The sequence below is a fragment of the Choloepus didactylus genome, chromosome 12 (assembly GCF_015220235.1).
Source record: "Choloepus didactylus isolate mChoDid1 chromosome 12, mChoDid1.pri, whole genome shotgun sequence".
Lineage (NCBI taxonomy): Eukaryota > Metazoa > Chordata > Mammalia > Pilosa > Megalonychidae > Choloepus > Choloepus didactylus.
The window spans coordinates 97738350-97750842 of NC_051318.1; the positions used below are offsets into that span (position 1 = coordinate 97738350).

Consider the following 12493-nt stretch of genomic DNA (forward strand, 5'->3'; position numbering starts at 1 on the left):
CTGGCATCCGGCACTCCTCTGTCACATGGGAAGGCACGTGGAGACATCTGCTGGCCCTTCTCTCCTGGGTTCTGGTTTCAATGCTCTCTCTCTTAGCTCCTGTGGGTCCTTCTTGCTTCTCTGGGTGTTTCTTGTCTCTCTGCCTTCTCTGTGTGTGTTTCTACCATTTATCCCCTCATAAAGGGCTCCAGTAAAGGATTAAGACCCACTTTAAATTGGATGGATCACATCTCATTTGAAACAACCTAATCAAAAGGTCCCACCCACAATAGCTCTGCACCCACAAGAATGGATCAAAAGAACATGGTGTTTTCTGGGGTACATAACAGCTCCAAACCAGCACACAGCCCATAAAATACCAGTTTCCTAAAACCATGGAAGAATTTCACAGGCATACTATTGAGGAAAAAAAAAGCCATACACAAAACTAGTATTTACTGCATCTTTTCATTTATATGAAGGTCAAGAAAGGGGCATAAGGAACCTCCAGAATTAATGGCAATGGTTGATATCTTCATTTGAGTGATAGTTACATGGGTATATTTTATTTCTGTAAAACATAGAACTCAAGTGTGAAAAATAAAATAAAAGTATCCTGCAGTAAGTGTTTGGGCAGAGGGGAGAGAGTGGGAAAAATAAATATAAACAGATTTCTTTACTGCAGGATTTTACACAGCCTTTAATATGCTAATGTGCACTGTATCTCTAAGAGGAGGCTACAGGATGCAGTGTTCCAAATTTAATTGCCCAGGGTACTTTATTTTTTTTCTCTACATATATTAAAATCTCTAAGTCACTAATATTTCAGAAAACCAATAATTTAAGCCTGGAAAAAATTCAGGCAAGGCTATGAATATCACTGCAGCAATTAAGACAAAAAGAAATTCAACGTCTAATTTTAAGCAATCACTTTCTGGTGAGCCCTTCAGGATAAACTAGCTGCAAAATGTACCCCTACAGAAGTTCCAATTATGTACTACAGGAATTCTTCCCAAAATAATAAATTTAGTTTTGGAGTTGTTGACCTTACAGTCCTTCTGACAGTAATTAGATAGCAGGGCCAGTTGTCTACTGAAGAACTCCAAGTTGATGGCAAGGAAGTATTCATCAACATATTAAATATATATATATATCTTTCTGTTCTCAGTAAGAACATCCAGCTCATTCAGAAGTGATACAAGGGCATTAAAATGTAAGGGGGGAAAATGGTCTTAGGTTGCATTCTCCAGGAGGCAGACTATGAGACAAGATATTTGTGTGCAGGAGATTTACCAGGGAGTTCACTGGGATCGACACCTGTAGGGGAAAAAGAAATAGGATAAGCAAAAGGAGCAGTTTAACTTGGATGCAGTTGCAAGGAACACCTGGACAGCTCCCCGGGGGAGATTGGGAACCAGGTGGTCCCTGGAGGAGCTGTCCAGCCTGGAGGCAAGGGAGCCAGACCTTGAAACCTTCAAAGAGACCAGTCATCGTAGGGAGGCTGCTGCCTATGGGCAAGCTTGCCTCTCCAGCTGAGGGTGACTTTCGCAGGGAGAATCAGCCAGGAGCCATCAGCCACCAGCGCTCCCAGCAGTAAGCAGAATGCCTGTTTCAGTTGCAAAGGGGAATCTGGGTAGCACATCACCACAGCCACGACAGCAGCTCACACACACCCCTGTTTCATCAAACTCCAAAACAGTGTCTGGCCTGCAAGAAATCATTCCTACTAAATGCATAACTTTCACGCTATTCATACGCAAGCTCTGTTCAAGCATCAGTAGCCAAGGGCCTCAATTTAGTCCATATTGCTTTATGCATATTAAGTATTCATAAAACTGCAAGAGAAATGGCAAGTGATCTTGGTTGGTTACTAACAAATTTACATCCACAATATAAATGCCAAAACAAGAAACTCACAAACTAGCTCCACCATCACTAGAAGCCTAGCAATTCTCATTGAAGAATAATGGCCTGAAACATCAGACCTCTCTAGGGAGAAAGATAACACAGCAATCAGTGAAATAAAATGTAATAGCAAAAAACTTTAGAGCAGCTCTCAAACACTAGAGTTCTTTTTTTTTTTTTTAAATCACATTTCCCCTTGTGCTCTTTAATAAAATTAAATTAGAATCCCATTGGACAAAGTAATGAGAGAAGGCATTACAGGTTCTAGGTTTCTTCCTGATTCTGCTCCTTAATATATGCCTGGTAATCAATTCATTTATTCTTTCAGAATAATTTATTCTCTGCTGAGGGCTTATCCAAACACCATGTTTGGAACTGAAGGTAAAGAGAGGAATAAAAAGCTTACCATCAAATACAGAAGACAGACATGTAAACAGGTATTGATAAATCAGTCATATGTTCATTCAACAAACATATCTGAGCACCCACTATGTGCCAGACCGTGAAGAAGACAGACACATTCCTTGCCTATATGGAGCCTACGTGAAATGTGATAAATGTTAAAACAGAAGACTCCAGAATGTTCTACCGCCTTAGCATACATGGGGATAGAAGGGCTAAAAAGCTTATAACAGTAAGTTTAAAAACAATAATAAGAATAATAGCAACTAACATTTATCAAAGGCTAAAAATGTTTCAGGCATATATATTAATTTATTTAACTCTCAAATCAATCCTATGAGGTAGCTATCATTATTATTATATTATATTATTATATTTCCTTTTTATAGATGAGGGAGCTAAAGCACAGAGAGATTAAGTAGCTTAATCAAGGTCATACAGGTGGTAAGTTGCATGCCTGGGTTTCACAGAGGAGATAACTTTGGGATCCAATCTTGACAACTGCATAGGTATTTGCCAGATGGACACATAAAGTAGGGTGGTAAGAAACTTCCAGACACAGGGATCGGCAAACACAAGAGCATAAAAATGGTCAGAAACCTGCAAGTCCAGCTTACTTGTAGGATGCCCGTGGGAGAGAAATGAGAGTCCAAGTCTGAAAAGTGGGAGCAGTGTGAAGCGGGAGGTGAAGAAAGGTCTCAAGTGCCACACAAAGAAGAGCCTGAAGGACACTGTCAATTTTGTTCTTCAATAATATTAATAAGAACAAAATGGCAACCTTTCACCGAGAGCCTCCTGCAAGCCAGGCATTGGGCTAAATATTTGGCATGCATTATCTCATTTTGGCCTCTCTGCAGTCTTACGCAGAAGACATAAGACATATACCACTTTAGGAATGAGGAAACTGATCTTCCGAGGGGTCGACTAGACTATTCAGGGTTCTACTGCTCATTAAGTTCCAAAGCTGGGCTTCAAAACTAATCCTACAGCCCAAGAAATGGATGCTGGGGCTTTTAACTAAAAGCACTAGCTGTGGACTGGAGGAGAAGGAAAAGTTGGAGAAATATGTATATAAAGGTGGAAATGGAGACTAATATGATCAAGCAGTGAGAAAGAAGGAGAGTTGTGGATAAGAACCAGCTGCCTGAAGAGGTGGAGAGTCCATTAATGAACAGAGGTGAGCAAGGGAATGAGACAATGAAAGAAGATGTCCTAGATACAAACACAAATACCCAGTGGACACCTGCATATATAGGTCTGGAACTGAGAAAAATAATTTACTATGAAGGTATAGATTTGGCTAAAAGCATTATGTCGAAGAGAAGAGAAGATGATGATGGGCAAAACCCAGAAAACCGCAACTATTCTAAGAAAGAATCCATTTTCTCATCTGTAAAACTAAGGAATACACATATATATACATATATAAAAACAAATATGTAAAATAAATATATAAAATAAATTGTAAATTAAAATTTCATATATGTATATATATGCCTTCTTTACAAACCTACCTGGGAAGGGGCTTCTTTTTCAAGAAAGGCAGTCGGTCTTTAGTGTTCTCTCTGAAAAACCAACTTAGACTCTTCCACATGTGAGCTTTTCAATAACCTTTTTAGGTGGCAATTTCTGTTGAAGAAAACAGGCGAGCTGGTCACGCTGCGTATTCAATAATAAATGAAAAGAGCACTGACAGTAGACCAGAGTTACAGCCAGAGGTCTGCTCGGCTACTCTGGACCCACTTTTGCGGATGCCAGTAATTCCACTTTGGCATAAACGCCGGAGCCTCTGGATCCAAGTGCCGCATGTTTCCGGCGCTCCTAGGACAAACCATTTTCTAGCCTTCTTTATGTTAGCTCTTCACCCTCCGCCCTAGAAATATCCCGGTTGGGCTTACCTGCCTTAAGAGGAATCTGTACAAAAGGCCATCTGCCTCCTGTTTCTCTTGTTTTAAAGGAAAGCAAAACTTCTAATGTTAACATGTGGCAAAAAAAGAAAAAAAAATTTCTGTTTGGACCGCCCTCCCTGACTGTTGCTACTTTGCAGTTTATGACACACAGAGGAGGAGGTCTGATGAACTGAACGAGGGGGAGAGCTGTTCCATTCCCGTGGAAACCGGGAGTCCCCGGGTGCGGAGGGCTCTCTTTCCCCTGCGATGTCTTTTGTGTGACTTGGGGAAGGGCTCTGGGATGATTTCTGAGTGTGTGTCTCCCTGAGGCAGGGAGGCAGGGAGCTGAGGGGCTGGCAGGGGAAACCAGCTCGGACCTCGGCGTGCTGGCACTGACTGACTCTCCCCTGCAGTTTTGGAAGTCAGCAAAACAGAAATCAAATTACTATTATATTATGCCGGTGGCAGCTCAAGACTCCACGGGGGAAGCTCAAGACTCCACGGGCGTTTACTGTGAGAGATGCAGGCAGTCACAGAACAGCGAAGTGCGTCTAGTGCATGGACCCTGAAGACAAATGTAAGTTCTCACGCGGCTCTATTTTATTGCTGTGTAATTTTCTTTCCGGATTGAAATCATGCTTGGCCAAAATGTAATCGCTTCAAGGAGAATTTCTAGGGTGGAAAGTTGTCTGCCCACCTTTGCTTCAGACTTTTTTTTCTTTTCCTTTTTCTTTTATTAATCAAGCAACACAGTAGGAGCTGAAATTCCCGAGAGCAGCTGTGGCAATTCAGCTTAACCCAGGCAGAGAACTATAACCCAAAGTACATCTGATTACTATGGGATCGATCCTGAGTTTATTTTTAATTGACTTTCTTAATGTAGAATGCATACGTGCCTCCTGCTTTGGATAGCATGCTATTTTGAGACTGCTGTGGTTAAACCAGGGTGATGAGCAGAACCAACAGAATGAGAGGGAGCTAAAAGAGATTCCTGGTAGTTACAAAACTTTTCTTTTTTTTGGCCAGGATCACTTTTTTTTTTTTTAATCCCCAAATGCTCAAAACTCAGCAACTTCTATGCTAAAAGTTCATTCTGCTTTTTTGACCTTGCTTTGGAGAAAAAAAAATAAAACCAAACGGTGGACTCTCCTAAAATTCAGAAGAAAGACAATACAAGGAGCCAGTGCAGTTCTTTAGCTATCATTGTAATAATGAGAGAAAAAAAGCCAGCCAAAGGAAGCCAGCAGATACACCGGCTCCACTGTCGCAGAGCCTGGGGACAGAAAGATGGATGGTGAGCAGGGGTTATAACTTGTTAATTTTTCTACGTTTCATCTGCCAGAAGTTTTGACTTAGAGATGGATATTCTTTGGGAAGAAAACACTTCTTTGAGCTCAACTCTGAACTCCTTGATTCAATTAAGCGATGACGCTTTTAACTCTGGGGAAGCTAACACTTCTGATGTGTTTAACTGGACCACCGTGGACTCTGAAAATCGAACAAACCTTTCCTGCGAAGGCTGCCTCTCGCCGCCGTGCTACTCCTTACTCCACCTCCAGGAAAAAAACTGGTCTGCTTTGCTGACAGCCGTAGTGATTATTCTAACTATTGCTGGAAACATACTCGTCATCATGGCAGTGTCCCTGGAGAAAAAGCTGCAGAACGCCACCAACTATTTCCTGATGTCACTTGCCATTGCTGACATGCTGCTGGGTTTCCTCGTGATGCCTGTGTCCACGCTAACCATCCTGTACGGTGAGTGGCGTCGGGTCCCCCGGTACACGCTGGTCCTAAAGAGCATGCGCCGGCCCTCATTGGGCCAGACCCCGCTCCACAGACAGACTGTAAATAGGCTTTGCTTTGTCTATGGGCTAGGGTCCACCAGGTCACGCCAGTCACCTAAATCTTACTCTTACAGTAGGATCTCCTATATTATTAAAAAAAAAAAAATGCAAACATTGTATCTGTGAATATCTGTCTGTGAATATTCTTCCACTGGAGAGTTTTGGGCCGTAAAACGTGCGTTTTAGGTACAAAGATCATTGCAAAGTTTTGTGCTTTAAAACATGTACATTTCCTGTAGGGATGTTTATAAATACCCTCAACAGAGTCACAAAGCAATAACTTACATGCCATTCTGCATCCACTTGATTTTTACTCCTTGATATTCCCAACCAACTCTTCTCCTGAAGAGGCCAGCCTTCAGGACGGAACAGTTTGATCTCTGTCACCCAGTTTTCAGCACTTCTAGTGTGGTAAAACCTTCCCAATTACCTTGGAACATTGGCAGAGAGAACAGTAGCGATGCAATGGATTTAATGTTAAAATATGCAGAGTCTTCATTAGAATAAATGAATTGCTCCAGTTTTAATTGTTCCCTGCCCAGAGAAGCTGATTTGGAAATGTGCCTTGGAACTACACCCTCAACTCTTTCAATTGCGTATGCATAAACTGGATGCAGTCTGGTTTGGAGAAGGGAAGAAAACAAACGGAATGAGATTTGTCTTGCTTTCTTCTCATCAGAGTTTCAAAAAGCCAAACCTCTCAGCAAGTCAGCAGACACTGGGACGGCCTCGGCGGGGAGCAGAATGTGATATTCTTTCCAAATTATGAGTAATATAGCCAGAGGGGGGGGGGGCGGGGAGGGAGAGAGACGAAATCGGCAGTCACCCGGAGCTTTCTTTAAGCTGTCTTAAAGAGGGTATTTTCGGGTCAAATCTTAGATAGAGGCGAAAAAAATATCAACCCAGGAGGAAGGAGGCAAGCGAGGAGCACAGGCGCCAGTTTGCACAGGGCGGGTCACGATCTGCAAAGAGCAGCCCCCTTGACCACGCAAATGACGCCTCGCCGGGGTGACTTCCCTAATTTCCAGGAGGGTCTCCCCTCCCAGAGCCCCGCCCCCCAAGGAGGCACGCTATGGGGATGGAGGTGTCGCTCGGCGCCCTGCCCGCCCGGGTCCCCGAACCCCAGCGGGAGGGCGAGGTGGCCTCCAGCGGCGCGAGGCGGCGTGGGCGGTGACGGGGGGCACCCGCGGGTGGAGACGCCAGATCTTGCCGCGCGTCTCGCGCTCGGGGTGCAACGGCGCCCCCTGGCGGCGACCGGGCGCCGCGCGCGCCACTCCCGGGGCTCCTTCTCCCGCCTCCCCCACCCTGCCGGCGGCGAGGAAATGCCCGTCCTTCATCCCGTCTGCGGAAAGCCAGCCTGGGGCCCGCAGCTCCCTCCTTGCAGGGAAGGCTCCTCCAGGGGCGCAGATCAGTTCCGAACAGGCGGCGCGTGGCTTCCCGTTCCTCCGGCGCTGCCAGGCGAAAGGCTCTTCTTTTAGCTCAAGCTCTTTGCAAATAATCAGAGTGAAAGACACTAAACTGGGCTCGGATCTTGCACTCGCTGCATTTCCAAATATCCGTGTAGGCAATTTTGGTAGAGAAAATGGGTTCGCGTATGGGGAATTTGTTCAGCTTTGTGGGTCTGTAGTATCATGAAGGAAACGTCACCTTTATAATTTTTTTTCTCAGGTGCACACAGATCTGGCACCACTGCTCACTGTTAGCAAAACCAGTTAAGGTTTATATAAACGTTTGATCCCTCTTCAAAACAAGCAAGCACAGCAAACATAATCATATCATTTTATCTTCCTAATTTAGCAAGTGACACCTCACGCCCCAACCCCCTTCAGTGGTTCTCACGTTGGAATCATCCGGAGAGCTTTAAAACACTTTGATGTTTGGGGTCCACCTCCACCACCTTCCAGAGATTCTGATTTCATTGGTCTAGAATTTGGCCCCGTCTTGGAGATGATCTGAAGTTCTCCAGCTGATCCTAATTGCTTCCGGAGGTGAGACCCACTGCCCTAAGCTGCGGTTGTCAAAATGTGGTCCGCTGGGCCAGAAGCAGACATAGGGCCTGGAACTTGTTAGAAATGCAAATTCTCAGGCCCCTCTCCAGATCTGCTGAGCCCCAACCTCCCTGGTGGGGCCCATGGTCTGTGTTTTAAGAAGCCCTCCAATGGGAAGCAGATACCCACCAAAGTCTGAGAACCACTGGCCTGAAACAATCCTCAGAGAGAGGACACACTTGCTTTTCTTTGGGGTTTTCTTAATTTTTCCCCACATACCTGAAATGTGAGTTTAACACTCAAAAAAGCCTTATTAGGTAATACTTTATTTTTCCTTTTTACTAATAAAGATATATGCCCCATGTGGATTTTTAATCATTCATTCATTCACATGAATCCCATTTATTAAGAGTATTCTATGCTTTTGGTGTGTGGTTATAATAATGACTAAGAGAAGGTCCTAACCTCAGAAGAATCTGGAGAAAGATATGTGAACAAATGATGAGAGTATGGTACAAGAGATGCTTCAATAGAGGAGCCCAAAACCCACACAATTTCTGAGCTAAGTCATTAAAAAAGGGGGGGGGGGTACTTTTTGTTAAATGAAAGAGAGAGAAAAACTCTAAAAGGAGGTCGCTTGAATTAACTTCACATTGACAATTATGTCCAGCCACTAGAAACTTCCAATCTTTATATTCATTAGCCAATGCAGTCTTATTGTAGTTAAGTCCAGTTGTTATCAGGCTTTTTTGAAATATTGAAAATATCTTGCGTTGTCCTTGAAATATGGAAAATATCTCACATTGTCCACTGCCACCCAGGCCTTTGCCCAGGTTGGAAGCGGTTGTCATAGGGTATAACCAACCCACACACTGCCAAAGGCACAGGCTTGGTTATGAGCTCACCTTTCTCCTCACAGGGTACCGGTGGCCTCTGCCAAGCAAGCTCTGTGCAGTCTGGATTTACCTGGATGTGCTCTTCTCCACGGCCTCCATCATGCATCTCTGTGCCATCTCGCTGGACCGCTACGTCGCCATCCAGAACCCCATCCATCACAGCCGTTTCAACTCCAGGACTAAGGCATTTCTGAAAATAATTGCCGTCTGGACCATATCTGTAGGTAAGTGGGAACGAATGACTCAGAGCCTCATTTGCAGTGGCAGCTCCTTGCTTTCTGAGGAGACTTAGTCTGTTTGTCGACATTCTGAAACTATTGTTTTATTTGTTCTGAGGTCCATTACAACATAGCAATTATCAGATTTGCTTTAGGAAAGAAAACACTGTTTGTGTCACTGGCTGACAGCAGGAATTTGTATTGGTTGGCACAGGTAAGAAAATACACATCAAGAGAGACAAAATTGGGAATAACTGTGCCATCACCACTTCCAAAGACTTGCTCCCCAACTCACACTTGCAAGCCTGCTACTGTAAACCCTAGGTTTCCGAGAAACCTCAACTTTTTAAAACTACTAGGCTTGTGGTCCATATAAGGATACAGACTATCATTCTAGGAACACAAAGCCTCTAGGGTCTAGAAAGAGGAAGAGAGAAGGCAAGGACAGGGGAAGGTGGCAGGGCTTGCCCGGTTTCTCTGCACATCTTTTTGTTGTGACTCCACATACCAGAGGATTTCAAACTGCTTCAATCAAGTTGGTTACACACACTCACCCCTTGCCAGGATTTGATCCTGTGTTACAGACCTAACAGTCAGGAAAGTCCAGGTAAAGGAAGCCAAAGGAGCAGTGCCCAGGCTGCTAAGTCAATTGTAACTGTCAGCTCAGCAGGCTTGGCTTGTAACAAATAAATCCCTGAGATTTGTTTTCAAGTTGCAAAGCTTTTCAGGTGGAAACGCTGCACCTGCTTAAGGCCACGCAGGTGCTGGTGTCTGCTATCCTGAGAGAACATGGGAATTGATGGCAGGCTTGAAATTGAGTATTTGTGTGGGTCTACCCACCTGCTTCATAGTGAGAATAATGTAAATAAATAATAGCATGCACAATAATATAACAACTTCTGTTATTTTAGTTCCTCTTGCTTGCTTTGCTGCTAAACCTGCAATCTGCAGAGTAGGTAGCCTCATTTCTCAGAGGAGGAAACTGGGTTTCAAAACTGAAGCGACTTGTGCCATTCCCACAACTCGTAAATAGCACCGCGAGGCATTTTCTTGGTTACAGTGGGAACACCAACAAATTATACTTGTGTGATTTGCAGATTTTGAAACCTGTCTTATCTGTTTCTATTCTGAGCTTCACATTACAGTTTGAGGTGGACAAGACACCTCAAACTTATTAGATAAATTTAGGGAACCAGAATACAGATTTCGTTGCTTGATGGGTGGTGTCTCCAATTATTGGCAATTATCCAATTTCTGGTGCCTACACCGGCTCTTTCTGCTCAATGCACCACTTCCCTTAGCAAATGGTTGTAGCACCAAAAAGTGGCTGTGGTTTCTGGAACTGTGCAATCTTGGACTCATTCTACTAGAAGCAGAATGAAGGGCCAGTGGTTCTCAATCCCTGTCATACCATAAGAACCCCATGGGGAGCTTCTCATTTGACTGATCCAGGTGGGGCCAGGTGATTTCTAACATGCAGCTAGGGTTGAGGACCACTGAGACCGACAGATTATCAGAGAGGGAGATGTGATTAGCAAAAGAGGGTCAAGAATAATGCAAATGTGGTAGCACAATACCCTAAGTGTTATTAATAATGCGGAGCGTGAGTATGGTTGAAAGAGATCGTGTATGTTACCAGAAGGAAAGCTAGAGGATAAAAACTGGGACTGTATAACTTAGCAAAACCTAGAGTGGACAATGATGGTGATCAATTGTACAAATATAAGAAAGTTCTTACATGAACTAGAACAAAAGTACATCACTACTACAGGGTGTTAATAATAGGGTGGTATATGGGAAAAATACAATTAATGCAAACTAAGGGCTATAGTTACCAGTAACATTGTAATATTCTTTTATTAATTATAACAAACAAGGCCACTATACCAAAATTAATTGTCAATAATAGGGGGATATAAGGAGTATGGGATTTTTTTTCAGAAGAAATGAGAATGTTCTCATATTGACAGTGGTGGTGAATGCATAACCATGTGATTATACCAAGAGCCATTGATTGTACACCTTAGGTGGATTGTATGGTATGAATAACACTATTAAAAAAAAAAAGATAGGGGTATAAGGGTATAGGATGTTTGGGGTTTTCTTTTTTATTTTTATTTCTTTCTCTGGAGTAATGAAAATGTTCTAAAATTAATCATAGTGATGAATGCACATCTATGAGACGATACTTTGAGCCATTGATTGTATACTTCAGATGGACTGTATGGTGTATGAATATATCTCAATAAAATTGCATTTAAAAAAAAAGAATAATGAAACTGAAGCAAGCAAAGCTATAAGCAAATTTACTCTAGTTTTCCCTATATGATTTTCCATCAGTGGGAGAGAAGCTGGGAGAGTGGCCATCATATCCTCAGCCATACCCACTTCCTCATTTTAGTTAAGCTTAGTAATAGCAGTATTAGTAATGACTGACAGTTTCTGAGTATCTACCCCAGACCCAGACCCAGTCATACACAAAGCACTTTACAGAAAATAAGCTACAGGGAAGTAAGTTGCACAGGATGACGTGGCTTATAACTAGAAGTCAACCCAGCTTAATCTTACTTCTTAGTCAGTGCCTTTGGCCAACAAACTTTTATTGAGTATCTAGTATGTGCTTGGTAGTAGATATACTAAGATGCATAAGCTGTGCATTGAAAGATCTCTCAGAATGGTAGATCTATATAATAAAATAAACATTACAGAGGCTGTGAGGTATATGGTGGGGGGAGGACAGGTAGGAAATGTAAAAGAGAAAAATTTAGTTTTAATGAAGGCTCTGAAAAGGCGTGGCACAAATTTTTCTCCTGAATTTCCTTCTAGTGTTTCTATTTCCATTGTTGTTGCTATTTTGTTTGTTATTTTAGGTTTGGGATTTTTTTTTCATTTAGATCCTAACTCCAGCTGGAATTTATTTTTGCATATGGTAAAACTTGTTTGCTTTTACCAATTATTAAAGACTTTTCAGTTATCTATTGATGCAATCACAGTTTTTTTCTCTTTGATTTATTGATATGTTCGGTTTTCTTGAAAGGTTTCCAAATCTTGAATTGCCCTTGCATTCCTGGAATATATTCATACATAAAGTTGGATTTGAATGACTTTTTTGTTGGTTGGTTTATTATTCTTATGATGTTTCTTTATCTAGCATCAGTAATTGAATTTGAGAGGGTTTTGTATTTTTCCCGTGGTCTAAAACTGTTTGATTTTTAGTAGGAAGTTGTGTACATAGAACTTACTTCTAAATCTTTCTCATCCTGGTACCTTTCTAATTCTCTAATATCTTTAATTGTTATTAATCTGTATATGTATATTTCCTACCTCTTCTTGGGTTATTAACTACATATAAATTTTAAAATATCTTATATT

At 42.4% G+C, this 12493-nt stretch overlaps 1 protein-coding gene and 1 long non-coding RNA gene across 2 annotated transcripts in view; one reads left to right on the forward strand and one right to left on the reverse strand.

The window, feature by feature from the left end:
• Positions 1–926: 926 nt before the first annotated feature.
• Positions 927–4326, reverse strand: LOC119507396. The gene is made up of 3 exons (XR_005211234.1): positions 4185–4326; positions 3801–3915; positions 927–1296 (listed from the first exon to the last, which is right to left on the reverse strand). It is a non-coding gene; the product is annotated as an uncharacterized LOC119507396 (long non-coding RNA).
• Positions 4327–4332: 6 nt separating this feature from the next.
• The window catches only part of HTR2A (5-hydroxytryptamine receptor 2A), an 80666-nt gene continuing 72505 nt past the window's right edge, over positions 4333–12493 (forward strand). Inside the window, exons 1-2 of the mRNA XM_037800582.1 lie at positions 4333–5930; positions 8927–9127. Of these exons, the coding sequence (XP_037656510.1) occupies positions 5534–5930; positions 8927–9127 (598 nt within the window). The 5' untranslated portion in view covers positions 4333–5533. The remainder of the gene's footprint in view (positions 5931–8926; positions 9128–12493) is intronic.